This window comes from Oryctolagus cuniculus, chromosome 6, assembly GCF_051225735.1.
Source record: "Oryctolagus cuniculus isolate XC-2025 breed Fujian yellow rabbit chromosome 6, ASM5122573v1, whole genome shotgun sequence".
Taxonomy (NCBI): domain Eukaryota; kingdom Metazoa; phylum Chordata; class Mammalia; order Lagomorpha; family Leporidae; genus Oryctolagus; species Oryctolagus cuniculus.
The window spans coordinates 98,634,764-98,651,971 of NC_142872.1; the positions used below are offsets into that span (position 1 = coordinate 98,634,764).

General features: G+C 38.6%; 1 protein-coding gene across 4 annotated transcripts in view; it reads left to right on the forward strand.

Annotated features, from left to right (window-relative positions):
* KCNB2 (potassium voltage-gated channel subfamily B member 2) overlaps window positions 1–17,208 on the forward strand; it is a 485,359-nt gene that overhangs the window by 23,106 nt on the left and 445,045 nt on the right. For all 4 annotated transcript variants that reach the window (XM_089334544.1, NM_001082137.1, XM_008255643.5 and 1 more), the window contains 1 exon segment: window positions 6,750–7,412. In XM_089334544.1, coding sequence (XP_089190670.1) covers window positions 6,834–7,412 — 579 coding nt within the window. In that variant the 5' untranslated portion in view covers window positions 6,750–6,833.

Consider the following 17,208-nt stretch of genomic DNA (forward strand, 5'->3'; position numbering starts at 1 on the left):
CATTTTTTCTATAGGGAAATTCAGTAATTCAGTATTTTATTCTCTAATTATAGCACACATATATATGGGGGAGGTTAATTCTTTAATTTTCTATTCTGTTGAAGTTAAATCATATTCATCTAAATAGTTTATTTATAAATTTGGAGACATCTATGATATTGAAAGATGCTCGTATTACATACCCTACCTCTTATCTATCTTTTCCCCTTCTTACTGCAACACAGTGTTTTCTTTGACCACTGAAAGCAAAGCTTTTAGGATTTCATTTGAGTGTATCTAAAAAAAGCATCGGTTATATCAAGGATAAAAGTCTTAGACTTTTTTTTAACTAAGGATTTAACAGTGATGCTAAAATTGAGGAACATATTGATATTAGCAGGCTTTGATTACAAAAAAGAAATTCCACATTTCACTTGTCTGTTGACAAGGACAACATTTCACTTAATACTAGAACTCAATGTAAAAACCAGTAAACAATATGAAATTCATTAATATTCTTGACCAAGTTCTGGAGTAATCCAGGTATGTTGAATTTTTTAGAATAGCTGAAAGTTTCTAGAACTTTACTTTGAAATGTTTTCTATGTGTGCATATATATATATAATAAATGTTATTTATTTTAACTTATAATTTTATTGTTTTCATTAGTAAATTTTGGAGGCTCATTTTAAAATTCCATCAGGTATTAAATTTTCAAAAGTGCATCAATGAAATTTTCATCTCAGAGATATGGTGCCTTTCCAGACATCACTACAAATAATTTTTGTGGCTCTTTAAAACAGAAATCAGTGGGTATCAAAACTTACTGCTTAATACTATACATGCAAATTTAAGAAAATTCCTTAAGAACTATACATGGAGTGATACTGTCTTAAAGGTCTCAGAGCTGTTTGTTTGCAAATGCCTGCTCAGCGTGTACTAACAAGACAAAATGCAATGTTAAACATCACTTCGATCTTTAGAAAGATTTGCTTTTTCTCTTTGCAAGATTACACACGAGGCTCATCCTGCCTGGCTACACTCAGCAAGTGTCAAGTGTATGACATAATGCTAGTATTTTTGAGACTACAGTAAAAAGCCCATTCCACCCCCAACTCCCACCCCCCAAACCTGGAGCGGCGAGCTGTAATTATGCTGCCATGATCAAAAAGTTGTGTTTTGTCAGGTTTGGTGGTGAACGGTTGCCAGCATAATTCCACGCTATAGTTAGGAGTAGAGTGCAGCTGTGCAAAACTCAAATGTTTGTTGTTGTTTATTGTTCAGATTTGCTTTTTTCTCTAACAGACTAATGAAGGGATGTTTAGTACATTTGCAGTGGTGGACTGATTTGTTGCAAGCTTGACTTTGAGTTGGTTGAAGCAGTGAAATGAATCAACAAACTGCCCAAAGAAAATAGTCACTGAAATTTTGCCCTTGATAAAAATATGTGTCATTGGCTTATTACTGGTCATTTATGTATATAAATTCTATGTGGTTACATAACATCTATGTGAGTTAAGCATTGAATGATTACATTTTATATTATATACTGAATTCAATTACATGATTTAATTCCTAGGAGGTAAAATTGTTATGATAGACATAATTTCACCTATTAAACCATATACAAGAAGATGTAGCTTCATATTTACTTTAATTACTAAAATTAAAAACATAAATTTTGCGAACACTCTAGAGTTGTAAGACACAATGCCTAATCCAGAGGGAACTGGCAGATTCACTGTTAGATATAAAATGACTATGGCAGAAAAGAACGTAGATGAAAAATGAAAAGTTAGAGTATAGAAAATCAACTAAACACTGAATTAAATTAATGAAACTTTTAAAATGTTCTGAAGGTAGTCTGTTCCCAGCTATCATAAATATTAAAGGGTTCTTGAAATGAAATATGAACACCACCTTTTTTTTAAGAAACTAGCCATGGAAAAATGTTTTCATTGATTGAGGTAGTAGAAGTTTATTTCTGTCTAAAAGAAGGCTGGTGACTGGAGGTGGGTGGAAGTGGTAAATGCCACAGATTCATAGTGGGAGGGAAGAACTTAACCAAGTGTCACAGGAAATCAAAGAATTGTAGGCACGGGAATACCATTGTTTAATGGTCGAGGACAGTCAAATCCAAGCCAAAAGGTGAAAGAGGATGTAGAAAGGTCAGCCCAACTGGACCCAGGTGTGCTGAGTCTCAGAGCCCCTTTCATGATCCCAGGCAACCTTCCAGAAAGAGCAAGTAGGTTTAGATGTTTTTCTATTCTGCAAGAAGGAGACGTGGTATTTTCAGCACAGAAGACTTTAGATTAAGAGAAAACTTTATGAAGTATGTACAGGTTTGAAAATGTATAGTTTGATTTGATGGTTGTTTAAGAGGTTTTGAGGATAGAAAGCTCTGGAGAGTAGGTTAGGAAGAAGAGGGAAGGAATGGAAGAGAGCTGGGCAGTGCGTAGGGTCCTAAAGATGGGCAAGGTGGGAGAGGCAACCACAGAGGATGGGGGAGAAGGGAGAATGACAATTAAGCAGACAGGCTGAGAGTCTCAAAGGTACCATTGATCAGGGCTTACATGCTGCAGGTGACTTGAATTATAGGCTTATTCTGAAGTCTTGATTACCTGTCTGAATGCTAGTCACAGCTCTTCAGCTGCTCAGAAACTTATGTTATTGAGCTTGTACTTTTTATCAGGTTACAAGCAGAACATTCTGCCAAGGAGAATAAAACAATTTTAACTACAGTAACATCATCAGAGCAGATAATCTTAAAGTTTTAAGAAAATCAAATCAACAAGCCATTCTTTCACCCTGTTTCTCCATCCCTGCTTTGAAGACAGGGCATTAAATTTCAGTCTGCCTTTTATTGTGGGCTTTGTAATCAACACTGGATTTCTTATAAATAGAAAGTTCTTGACCAGTAAAGAAGATATTTTGAAATTTAAAACTTTTGACCTCTCTTCACTTGAGACACATACCCTACTAAAGGAAAATTTGCTGTACTTCATAGACATGATTTTTTTTAAGACAGTTGATGACCTAACAGTGATTATGACATAGAATTTGCTTTTGTGGTGACTTTTACAAGATAGCAAGTCACACTATGCCCTTGACCACAAACATCAGATATTTCTGTCACATTGGAGTTAGTGCTCTTTCTGAAAAATTTATAATCAGTTCAAAAGCTGCAAAATAAAATCAATTCATTTTGTTTATTCATATACAAATTCAATTCAAAATGCTTATTGTCCATGTGGATTATTCACATAATCTATAATGGATTGTCACTATGTCAGTACATCAGCAGAAAAATTATATAGTGGGGACTGAACATTCAGATTCACCACTGGAATGCCCCATCTTTAATAGTTTCAACTGTTTATGCAATATTGCTGCTGAATTTATAGTTTATAGTTCACTGTCAGCTGAATACAAAACACCAATAACACCAGAGATACATGCTGTGATGTGCCTGTTGGGTTTGGGTACAGGGATTGGTGGAGAAAAGGTGGGGCCCACAATTTCTGGCCTTGTATGTAGGCTTATGATCCCCTGGGGAAGACAGAAGATACACCAAAAGAAACATTAAAGTCATACTTTATTTAGTAGAGCTTTTCATCTTAGTTTTCTTTGGTGGTTGGAAATCAAGCTTCAAGAAGAAATATTCTTATTCTTATTATATTCAGATATATCTTCCTATAGGGAACACTTCACAGAAACTATCTCATTTAACTACCATAACACTGTCTATGAAGTAGGTACTGTTATCCTCATTCTACAGATAAGGAAATTGGAGTTCAGAGAACTTAGGTTACTTAACCAGCCATTAACAGCTCTCCTCTATTTTTTGTAAAAATAGGCATTTTTGTCATCTGAGATGAAAGTACGTATGTATAGCTTAAAATATTCTTGTTCCTGTGTAGTTGAAAAAACTCCCAATTTGAATATATTTACTGGCCATATTTGAAACACTTCTTATATAGTCCATCTATATCTTTTCATAATCTTGACATATCCATTTGAGAGGATACTTGGCCTCCAGATGGAGAAACAAATATAACTTACAGGATGGAGAAACCAGAGGCCTGCAGAACTTGATGTGGATCTTCAAGGAGAATTCTAATTATAAGGACCTCTTCAGTCTAGATGCTTTTCCCTTCTTATAAGTCACTGGCTGTGTGAAATGTGGTGTTTTACATAGAAAGTGGTGTTTTGGATGAATCGTTTGAAGCTCCATGATTTCCTGCAAAAGCATTTTGTGGAAAATTAGAAGATGCTTGCTGCTGCAGATGAGAATCATAGAACAACACAAGGGAATATTAGAGCAGTAATATTTTAAAGAATTAGGACACAGGAGGAAAGAGGTGTGAAGGAAAGGAATATACACACACGTACCCACACATTTGGACATCTACCATATACACATAACATGTAAACATAGGTACATTTCAGGCAAGGGGTCCTGATAGCTTTGTTTATTAATTTAATTAGCGGTCTTATGGAAAATAAGGAATTAATTAATTATTTAAAACTTTTAAAAAATATTTATTTATTTACTTAAAAGGCAAAGTTATAGAGAGAGAAAGGGAAAGAGAGAGAGAGAAGAGAGAGAAAATCTTCCACCCGCTGGTTCACTCCCCAAATGGCCCCAATGACTGGGGCTAGTCTAGACTGAAATCAGTAGCTCAGAACTCCATCCAGGTTTCCCACATGGATACCAGGGACTCAAGCAGGTGAGCCATCTTCTACTGCTTTCCCACACTCACAGGCAGGGAGCTGGATTAGACATGTGGCAGCCAGGACTCAAACTGTACCCCAATGTGGGATGACAGCATCATAGGCAATGGTTTAACCTGCTGTGCCACAACATTGGTCTCCATTATTTAACATTTAAAAAAGTTGTTTATTTGAGAGGCAGAGAGACAGAGAACCAGATAGGAAGACACATAGACAAAAGCAGAGAGAAATCTTATCATTGCTGGTTCACTCCCTAATACCCACAACAGTTGGGGATGGGCCAGGCCAGAGCCAGAAGCCAAGAATTCAATCTAGGTCTCCTTCGTGGTAGCTGAGACCCAAGTACTTGAGTTCTTACTTGCTGCCTCCTTGTCTGTTCATTAGCAGCTGTAATCAAGGTGGGTGCCAGTACTTGAACCCAGGCACTCTGATGTAGGATGTGGGCCACTGCTAGGTCAAATGCCTGCCCCTATTTAACGTTAAACCCCTACTATGTATAATCAGTGCACTCAGTGACTGGGATCTAGTAATAGAAGAGATGGTCTACACGAGCTCCTAGTGCAGTGTGAGAAGGGTGTTTTCTGCAGTGGTATGGTGAAATACAAGAGACATGCATAGAATTTCAGAAGACTCTCTGGGGGAGGTGACAACTGAGGTGAGTCCTAAAGAGTAGTCAATCAAAAGGGAGCAGGAAAGGGGGTGGCCTTTCTATGGCACAGCATGGAAAGGCCAAGAGCTTGAAATAACGGGTGTGCAGTTTGGAATTGTGGAAAAATAGTATTCTCTTATCCATGGTTTTGCTTTCTGCATTTTCAGTTTTGTGGTCAGATGATGTCTGAAAGTGTTATGTGGAAAATTCCAGAAATAAACCATTCATAAGTTTAAAATAAATTTTATTACAGTATGTTATAAGTATTCTATTTTATTGCTTGCTTTTACTGTTCATCTCTTACTTGCATAATTTTTAAAATATCATAGGTATGCATGTGTAGAAAAGAAAATGGTAAATATAGGGTTTATAACTGTGGTTTTAGGCATCTACTAGGGATAAGGGCAGATTTCTGTATCCCCCGTGGATTGAAGGCTGCTCTTCTAGGGTCCTTCAAAAAGTTTGTGTAAAATGGAATTAAAAGGTAAGTTTATATTGGTGCAAAAAATGTTTGAAGTTCAAGCATAATTTTTCCGTAATACTTATTTTTCATGGCCTTTTTGAAGACCATCTCTATAAAGGATTGCAACATTTTTTTAGAATTAATTAAAATAAACTTTTAATTCAGTTGTTCCATGGACTTTTTGAAGTACCTTCAAGCAGTGATGGGGGCGGGGTGTTGGAGAAGTAGGTTTGACCTAGTAGGGCTAAGCAGATGTTGACGTGTTGGTAGGACTTTATGCCTCCAGTAGCAATGGGCTTTGGCAGGGATTAAAGCAAGTGAGTGGCAAGGTCAGATTTGATTCTTAGCAGATTATTATGGTAACTGTGTGAAGAACAGTGTTTAGGTGGACAAAATCAGAATGTGGGATCCAAGTTTAGAGGTTGTAGTAACCTGCAGCCAAGGGATACAGAGGGTTTAACGCAATATTTTGCTAATGGGGATTAGTTAATATTAGTGGAAGACTAAAGCAGTGTTAAGGAGGTATAATTGGTAAGACCTGGTGTTTATTGGATGCAGACCAATGGAGCAGGGCTTCTCACAGTTTCGACGTGGGTAACAGTGTGGGCATGCAGAACTCCGTAAATATCAGATAGAGTGTGGTGGATAGGACTGATATGGCATGCTGGAGGCATGGTCATTTTAGCTTAATTTGTAAGAGTTGATCAACAGGTAGATATTTAATGAAGAGGTCTCGAGACAGATTTGGGAGATGTCAACCTAGAGGAGTGTACACTTGAATACATAACCTTTTCTAAAGCAAAGATTTCTATCTAAAAACACGCCGTCCTTCATGTGTCACTTGTTATCAGCAGCATGAGCGCATGGACTAGGAAATACGCTAGCGAAATGGCCAGTAACCACATGGCTGTTGCTTTCTTCCAGCTGTCATGCTTGCCCCGGAGGGAAACTGTTTCAGCTGACCTCGCTTGTTAAGCACCCTGGCGCTGCGGCTTTGTCCGGTTCAAGATGGCCGAGAAGGCTCCCCCTGGCCTAAACAGAAAGACTTCCAGGTCGACACTGTCTCTTCCTCCCGAACCTGTGGACATCATCAGGAGCAAAACGTGCTCGCGGAGGGTGAAGATCAACGTGGGGGGCCTCAACCACGAGGTGCTGTGGAGAACGCTCGACCGACTGCCCCGGACACGCCTGGGCAAGCTCCGTGACTGCAACACCCACGAGAGCCTCCTGGAGGTGTGCGACGACTACAACCTGGGCGACAACGAGTACTTCTTTGATCGCCATCCGGGGGCCTTCACGTCCATCTTAAATTTCTACCGGACAGGGAAGCTCCACATGATGGAAGAGATGTGCGCGCTCTCTTTTGGCCAAGAGCTTGATTACTGGGGGATCGATGAGATCTACCTGGAGTCTTGCTGCCAAGCCAGGTACCATCAGAAGAAAGAGCAAATGAACGAAGAACTGAGGCGAGAGGCGGAGACCATGCGAGAGCGAGAGGGGGAAGAATTCGATAACACTTGCTGCCCCGAGAAAAGGAAGAAGTTGTGGGACCTGCTGGAGAAGCCGAACTCCTCTGTGGCTGCAAAGGTAGGAAAAAGGGGCGTGGTTTGCCTGGACATGGTCGGAAAAGGTGGCACCCACGTCCCAGAGGGTGTCATTTTCTTTTGGTAAGGCCCACCAAGATGTGGCTACCAAATAGTAAATACTACTTTCTGAAGTTTTTTTCAGGGGTGGGACATATACAGTTATTCTTCCCATGTGATGTCATAAAATGATATTGCTCTTTTTTTAAAAAAAAGACATTTATGTATTTGAAATTCTAAATGTCATTATCTGTAGGAGCAGGCTTGGGTAACAGGCAAAAAGACAATTCTGGCTTCCCAGGTGCTAAATGGTGTTGGTGAGTTGGAGTTTGAGGAGAGAGCTCAAGCTTAGGCCCATACTGCTCAGAGTGTTGCGGAAGACAGGGGCACAGCCTCTGTCTTGAATACTATTATTGGGGTGCAACCTGGTCTGGTTTTGTGGAGGTTCAAAGAAAGAGAGGAGAGCATGGCCCCTACTTGTGCCCTGGAGGCGAGAGTAGGGAGGGGGCTGTGTTACTAAGCTGTATAAGGAATGAATCAATGGACAGAGTGCACAGCCAGCCTCCCCATGTGGGAACTACTCTAACAGTGATGTTGCTGGCTGTTGGTATTTTGTGTTCACAATCAAAGTATTTGGAGGTCGTGAAGTGTTTGCTTACGATGAAGGCAAATTCCTGCCTTCCCATTGTGCCTGTATATGTAAACTACAAGAGTCAGTTTTTTCCTAGTGTAAATTTTTGTTGTTAATTTCAGTATTTAGTTCAACTACATGATTATGTCATTTTATCTAGAGCTTTCCGAGTCAGCTTAAACTGATTTTCATCACATATTTAGTTCTGTATTGCAGTATGAGTGATAAGTAAAAAGTCAAAGGAGTCATCTTTATCAGCAGGAGCATAGTATTGATGTTTGGTGCATGAGAGATGAAAATGGAGTATGGATGAGGAAGGAAAGAGTGTCTTTCTATGAATAGTTTTGATTACTGACTTTTTTTCAGATATCTTCTTTCTTATAAACAGTATTGATTATAGAAATACAATAGGTTATATGAACTTTTTGATTGGAAATTCAGATTCTGCATGATAATCTACAACACATAAATCATGTAAATGATCAGCTGATGCAGATGATCATAAAACTCTGTCTTGTGCTGTTGAGATGTTTGGTTTTGTTTCTGGTTGACTCCAAAGGCAATGTATTTTGCAGGTTGGACATATACCTAAGTGAAATAAAATGTATTTCTGTTACACATAATGAAAAAATATGTATTTTGTGGCAAAGAGAAGATTTCAAGCAGGTTTTTTTGTGAATAATTGTTTACTTTTGTCTTATCTGAAAGAAATAGATTTGGCTTATTTGTGAATTTTGATGGAGAAAAGCTACTGCTTTTTCCAGTGGCAGGTGTTTAGTTATATATATGAGTTATTTCTAAAAATATAATTTTGAGAGTGAATGTGAAAAGACTCTGGATCAAAGTGAGTGTTGTGGGTGTTAACTCTTTCAAGACTGTAGGCAACTGTGGAGTAAATCACTGTTCCATCAAAAGTTCCAGAGGAGTGAACCAACGAGGTAAAAAGAAATAGCTAAATCAAAGATGATTTGAAGGGTTGGTATGATTTACTTGTTTATAACAACACTAAAGTTAAGAACTGTTATAGACTTTCTAGTAATATTGGAATCAGGTCAATAACCTGATTTCTCAGACAAGGGAGTTCATTTAACCTCTAAATTTTGGAAGCAGCAGCTGTCTCTTGATGTCTAAGAATGTAATGATGATAGTATCCTATTAAAATACACCATTACATACCCTTGTGCATCAGATAGATTATGTCAACTTGCTTCAAATTATGTGTAAATGGATAAGATATGTGCCTATAAACCATACCCAGTGCCTATGGGCACTTAATTTTGGGAAATTTTATGTGGTTATAAATAGTCAAATTGTTTCCAAATATTCATTAAGCTAAATGAATCTTGGCTACCTCAAGTGGATTGTTTACTAAGTATTCATGAAAGGTTGGTGTTTATTTGAATGTCTACATTTTCCTCTCTGTTTGAATGGTGAAATATTATGGAAATTATTTACATTTGATTATATACCAGTTTAGTGAAAGTATTGTTCATTTGTCTGAGGTTTAGAGCCTGTCAAAAAATAGCTCTGTATGATGTCTTACATAAGCCAATACCTTTTCCTGTACTCTTCTCAACTCATGTAACTTGTTATTTTTCTGAAATAATTCTTGGTAAGGGGAGTGCTAATGCAGATGTGTGTGAATAGTAATTTCACAACATAAGAACAAGTGGTTTTATTATAGCCACAGGAGGATGGCACTCTGGCCCTGACTGTTGCTATTATGGGTACGTCAGCCTCCTCCAGATCTTGTGGAACTCTGGTGTAGGAATGCTTGCAATCCATGTGTTCTTCTTACTTGTTTAGGAGGTAGGATGTCTTTGAGAGAGAATATTGGTTTCCTTTACCTTTTCAATGATTGAATATTCAGTTTGGTAACTCAGATGAGCATATTCTCAGTGTGTACTAAGTACTTAGGAAGATGCACCCCTCTCTCCAGAATTTAAAAATCTGTTCCCTGATCTTCGAGATTTCATGTCACTGAAAATGTTTCTTTTTTTTCTATATTTTACGATCCGCAATACTTGTGTGATAAAAAGGTATAAAAGTTAGGAGATTATTTGTCACATCCCTAGGAGGAAAACCCTAACCCTTTCTATCAGATGTTTGAAGATAGGTTTAAAAATCTATTCACTGATACTAAATCAGAACTGCACAGTTAAGTAATAATTGTTCAGTCCTTGCTATAAGCATTTACTACAATATGCAAATTATTCCGAGGCCCATTTCCCTGTAATTCTTTGTGTTTGGGATGACCCTGGGGTTAACAACTCAGCTATTGAAGAATGTACTCCCTGGTGTCACACAAGGAGCTGCTTCCCTTATTGAACTTTCTAGTTTATTAATAATAGCTGAAAACACAAAGAATCAAAACAGGATTTTAAAATGTGGTATATTTGAAATTCCTGTATTTAACCAATTAATGTTTTAGCACATACACAGAAGACCATGAAATATAATTGAACTTTTCACAACATTGTGATAGTACTGGTAGAAAATGTTCTTGCTAATTTCTCTGAGGCCTGGTGTGAGCTGGTGATGGGACACAGCTGTGTCCTGTCTCTTGGTGCCTGTTTATACCCTCAGGTAGAGATATCGTGCAAAGTGTTAAGATGAGGCTATTGGTGAATGTGTGGCCCAGCCACATGGGCGTGGAGAAAGGCTGGGCTTACTCTTAGGGGTGCCAGAATGTGGGTTTCTGGCTGTGGTCTGTATGACTTTCACAAGAATGTGCAAGGGTAAGAGACGGGCTCACCTGACTGCCAGTTTCCTGGGCAGTGAAGGGAATTAGACTTGATTCTGTACTTCTTCCAGACCAGAACAATTTAGTCAGTCTCTGGATTGGAAACATTTTTCTCTTTTTTCCTTGGCCTCTTCCCAAAGGAACTGCAGTAGCTGGTCCCCTGTAAATATTGCATGCAGTGACTTCAGCCTGAGAGATGTTTAAAAGCATTGAAGGAAGATCTGTCCCGTGACATGCAAAATTCTCAACCTTTGGGATGAGACAGTAATCTGAGTGGTCAAGTCAATTCGAGGCCTGAGGGAAACTGCAATCATCAGTCACACACACAGGGCCCTCATCTGGGTGTCTGGAGAAGGTCAAGAACAGAGGAGACCAGCCAGGTCTCAGGCAGAACCAAACAGGCACAGCCGAGCCCTCTGAGGGGAGCCTCAGCCCAAGGGAGTGATGGGGTTTGCAGGACAGTGCTGGGCAGCAGGCTGAGCTGAGGAGTCAGGACAGGAAGCTAGACTGTGAGCATCCCTCATCTGATACGAACTACAGAAGGCAAATTCTGCACAAATCTACTCCCATCATCTGAACCAGGCAGAGAGAGCCACCTGCAGCTTTGTGCGGGTGGTGTATAGGGTCAGGTGGGGACATTGTTTATTGGCTACTTCCCTCTCCTCAATGTCCTTATTTATCCACGACTGCCACTTTTTTGTATATTATTCTTCCATTCTTCCTCTTCTCCTCCAACTTCTTTCTAATGCTTTGAATGAAAACAATAAAGATATTGGAGCAGACTCATACATTATTTCATTTTGACGCAAGAACAGAACCTCTACATGTTGCACTTGTGGATGTGGATAGTCAGGTGAACAACTCTGGTTATGTGACCACCTCCTCCTCCTCTTCATCCTTCTTCTTTTCCTCCCATCTCTCTCTCTCATCTTCGGGAAGTGGCTTCATTTTCCTGAATGGCTTCTCTCCCTCCACTTCCTCCTTTTCCTTTTTCTCCACCTTCTCTCATTCACCTTGGGTCTTCAGGAAGTGGCTCTACTTTGGCTTAGGAAAGAGGAAACTGAGTGACTCAAGAAATATTTCTCTTTTTGTTGTTTTGTTGTTATTGTTGTTAATAGCCCACTGAGGAGCAAAATTAAGTTAAATTTAAATTCTTTTGTGACAGGATACTTAGAAATGAGATGGAATAACACTTTGTCAGGTAAGGTGCTACTCAGGTGGCCACAATTTATTGTAATAGCTAAATTGTTTCATTCCTCCCCACTAGAACTAGTTTTTTCCCTTTGGAAGTATTACTGCTTCTGCTTCGGTTGAAAATGTATGGAATAACAGGAAGTAGATGAGTGTGTTTCCTGCCTCTGGCTTATGGCCTTCACACAGGCCCATGGCTATCAGCATTGGCAGCTGGAATACAGAACCTAAAGCAAGCACAGGAAGAAAATCACCCAAGGATCAAGCAGTGATTTGGTGGTGGCACAAGGGCAGCTTGTCTGGAATTCCAGCTCCCTGGAGAGCCAGGGGTCAAAATTAGGGTTGCCCAGTGGATGGAATCTGTGTGGTTGTCCTGAAGATGATGTCTCCGCAAGAGCCACACTCTTTCTTTCAGTGAAACTAGTGTGTGGGCCTTTCAAATCGTAGAAACAGAAAAACGAAAATAACTCAAAATGAAACAGAAACCCCTGTATGCTCATCAAGGAGGAAAGAAGGCATAGCATTCTATTTATAGTAGGTGGACCAATTATTCTAATGCTTTGAATGAAAAAAAAAAAAAGAGAAAGGTATTGGAACAGAACCATAAATGATTTCCTTTTAGTTCAAGAACAAAACCTCCACATGTTCTCCTTGTAGAGATAGGGACAGTCAAGTGAACAGCTCTGGTAGGTGGCATTTCTCTGGTTCTCTTTCTGATGACTTTCTTAGTAATAAAAGATAAAAGTAACAATAACCACGCAGACCATAAGTTTACCAAGAGATGAGCCAGTGCAGTGTGAGCACACAGAAATCTCGCTGCATGGAGGCGGCTCTTCGTCGGGTGCAGTCCTCTAATTCTAATCTAGGCTCAGGGGCAGCCGCTAATTAGCATGCCAGGCCTGCTGTTTCTGTGTTGATTGTTTACCATCGTCCTTTCTGCATCCCTGCTGTACAGATTAAGCTGTTGGTGCCCTCCTGATAGCATAGCATGGAAGTTCAGAAGTGCTAACAGGAGGTAGAATTTAGAAGAATTTGGACAGCCTGTGGAGGTGTAGCTTTCAGGTCTGTTTTTTTCCTTTCTTAAAATATACCATTCATGCAGACTAACAGACCAAAAACCTGAACGAAATTTGGCATAAACAAATCAAAACAAATTGAAAGTTTGTCACTGTAAAAATTAAAAGAAAAATAAGAAAATGAGGAGGAAGAAGGGTGAGAGAAAGGGACAGAGGGAGGGTAGAGTGGGAAGTAGCATTATGCTCTTAAATCTATGTGATACATGAAATTTGTTCCTCTTATATAAATTTTAAAATTTTGAAAACCAGATTAACCATTTCATAAATTAAAATAGTGCAGAAATGAAAAAAAAAATCCGAAATAGATAAGATGGAAAGCAATACTAAGCTTTTAAAATGCCCCAAACATTCTGTTCTGGAGCTCCCATGGCCCTGTTTTTAAGTTTAAAGAATATACCCATGGTGCATTGCCGTGCTTCTCTGCTTTCCCAGAAACGGCACCCTGAAGAGTGACCACTCTGCTTTCCTGACCACATTTGATCAGGATGAGAAGGGCAAGAAAAGAGGCGGCTTATAAAAGCTCACACTCTGAGTCCCCATACCCAGGGGCGATAGGCCTGGGAAGTAGTGTTGGTTCTTGTCTGTCTCAGTCCAAATTACTAATAGTGTCTTTCACTCTAAACATGTCCCAGTTTAGTGATCATGTGACCATGTGATCACTATAAATGTGAATATTCTGGCAAAAATTACTCAAAAATCATGTTTTTTTTATTTCCTTTTTGCTTTCCATCTATTTCAAAAAAAATTGGTTTCCATTAATATTAAAAGGAGACATTCAGATTCCTTTCAAAATCGATTTCTTCCACAAGTAGTCATCATTTTCAAAGGATAAAAAGCAACTGAGGCGTTCTTTCCACATTACTTAATGTTATCACAAAACAGAATGCATTGACAGGATTTAAATATGTTGGCTTTGAAAATCCATGTGCACTGCTTTGGTTATTAACAGATTTGTTTTCTTTATTTCCAGTGAGAGACTTTTAGGTAAGCATAAGTATTATGATGGAATGGTCACAATATTTAACACCCTCCTCTTTGGAAGACTCTTGAAGGGTTTGAATAATGTTTTTGATTAAGTGTTGTTATCTGAGTTTTATCTCTCATTAAAAAGGAGGAAAAATAAATACTTTCTAAATGCTAAGCATATGTAAAAAATTCCCATAATGCATATGCCTTGACCTCAGATAACCGCTCAGATATTGTTTAGTTTAAACATTTATATTTCTAGTGGAACTTTGCTCCAAAATGCTTCCAATAATTGCATAAAAATGTTTTGATTCCTCAAAGAGACAAATAGTCATTGTCTCATCCATGTTTTTAATATTGTTAGTATTTAGCTTTCTTCCATAGCATGTTAGAGAAGACCCAAGTCACCCTTTATAAGGATTTATATATTGGCATATCCATAGTTATACTGTTGATTAACATTGTGATAGAGTAGTTAACTGCACTGGAACAGAATATGAGAAGATGCTGATACTTTCCCTTTTGTAGGCCAGTTTTACATTTTGTAGAAATATTTGTCATATAGCATGAAATGAAATCATTTCTTGCCAGAGAAGATTTATATATAATTAATTAATATGATGTTATTTGTTATAGAAGGTTAAATTCATTTTTATTGGCTGTTACATAGCCAATATAAAATGTTGAATATTTATTGAATGTTAAATATAGCATAAATTGAATCATCAAAAATGAAAGGATTATGGTACTCTATTTTTAATTCCTCTACATTTCTACCTCATTCCACAAAAGAAGCAACTACTAGAAATACATACATTAATTCATTGAAATAAAATATCAAATGAGTTAAAAACAAAAAGCAAAACTCAAAGAAATCACCAGAGTAATTCTAGGAAATACTTCATTTTCTGATTCTTTTTTTTTTTTTTTTTTTTTTTTGGACAGGCAGAGTTAGTGAGAGAGAGAGAAAGGTCTTCCTTTACCGTTGGTTCACCCCCCAATGGCCGCTACGGCTGGCGTGCTGTGGCCAGCACTCTGCGCTGATCGGAAGCCAGGAGCCAGGCGCTTCTCCTGGTCTCCCATGCCGGTGCAGGCTCCCAAGCACTTGGGCCATCCTCCACTGTACTCTCAGGCCACATCAGAGAGCTGGACTGGAAGAGGAGCAACCGGGACAGAAGCCGGCGCCCCGACTGAGACTAGAACCCGGTGTGCCGGTGCCGCAGGCGGAAGATTAGCCTAGTGAGCCGCAGCACCAGCTGAAACACTTTATTTTCTACAGAATGCTTCACATGATTTTAATTTTTAAATGACCATCATAATTTTTAGTTGAAGTTTGAAATTCAGCAAAAAAGTATTCATGATTAGAAACACTTACCTGTCCAGCCCTAGTAAACATCATTAACTGACCCAAAATAAATCATTTCTAACATAGACTCAGTATACCCATTACATTTACCACTCTGACAAAGGAAAATGTTTTCAAAATAATTCATAAGGTTTATTTAAAATAAATAACTGAAATAAAAATTCCTTTTTGATCAGAATTTGGTTGCATTAAAAAAAAAAAAAAACACCAGTTACTGAGGCCAGTATTGTGATACAGTGGGGTAAACCAGCTCTTGTGGGACAGGTATCCCATACTGGAGTACCAGTTCAAGCCGTGTCTGCTCCATTTCTGTTTCAGCTCCCTGCTACTGTTCCTGGGAAAGCAGTAGAAAATGGCTTGGGTCCCTGCCACCCACATATGAGACCCAGATGGAGTTCTGGGGTTGTAGCCTAGGCCTGGCCCAGTCCTATCTGTTGTGGCCATTTGGGGAATAAACCAGTGAATGGAAGAGCTCTCTCTTTCTCTCACACGCTCTTCCCCCATCCCTCCCTCCCTCCTCTGTCTCCCTCTGTCACCTGCATTTTAATTAATTAATTAAATCTTCAAAAAAGCAGGAAAAACAGAAAGCAGCAAGTAAAATATAATTCATGAATTAATCATAGGTTACAAAATGTTTTTGATTGGGCATTGTTTTAGCATTGGTGGTTTTGTTTCATATGAGAAATAACCCCAGTCTTCCATGACATTTAGTAATCCATAGTGTTCTGAGGCACCAATCTGAATTATGTATATTGTGAACTTGGTCTGTTCCTACTTTTATAGTGAGTCATCTTAACTGGCCACCAGCACTTTCAGCTTAACCCAATTTGTTATTTTCTCCTCATCACTATATACACTAACTCTCATTAAACATTACTGTATTTTATAGAGCAGATTATAGAGTAGAGTAGAATTCATATAGCTCTGAAAACATATCTCTCATTAAAAATATCCTACCTGGGTATTCTAAGAGGTGATAGAAACTTTTTAAGTTAGCAGTCAGCCTAGAATTTATTTTTGCTCACCAAAAACTCTGCCAGCCATTAAAATACTTCCTGTCTCTGCAGTGGGATAGAGAAGGATACAGGTGTCCCCAGGCTGTGACAATCATATTCTGGATAGCTTGTGGGAACTGATGACAATGTGCAATTCCTGTATCTATCAGCAGTTTCTGGCTCCTACCCATGTTATTCTTTTCCTATAACTCTTAGACCATAGTTGTTGATGACTTTATTGTTTATAATGAGAACATAGAAGGACTTGAAGACACTAAGACTTCTCTGAAATTTCCATGTCACCTTTAATAGACACAATCTGGAATAAAGCAGCCAGTCATGGACCTGGGAGAATGGAGAAGTATAGGAACTGGCATAGAGGCAGGGGATAGAAATGTGGAAAAGGAAGATGTTTGCTTCCATCCCTCCAAAGCTTTTCCAGGAGAGATTAGAAGCTAACATCGGAACTATACCATGCTTTGAACCTATATATCACTCATTTTTGGCTGTGTGTATATCTAAATTTAACTCCTTATCTAATGCATAAGATGAATGGATGTTTTCTCTCTTAAATCATCTCCTTTAATGCCTTTACATAAAGGAATTGCTGTGGGCTTTACTAACAACAGATACTTGAAGTAGATCAATGCAAGTGATGTTTTTGTTCAAGTTTCTGTGTCTAGGATGGGTGAACCAGGTAGTAGCAGCCCTTACTGAGTGATATCTGAACTAAGTTAATTGCTGTGTTTGTGCATCTGAGTGTAAGCTTTTGAGATGCCTGTTGCTCATACACACTGCCACCTCTCCATTAGAACATGTTATATTATGAATA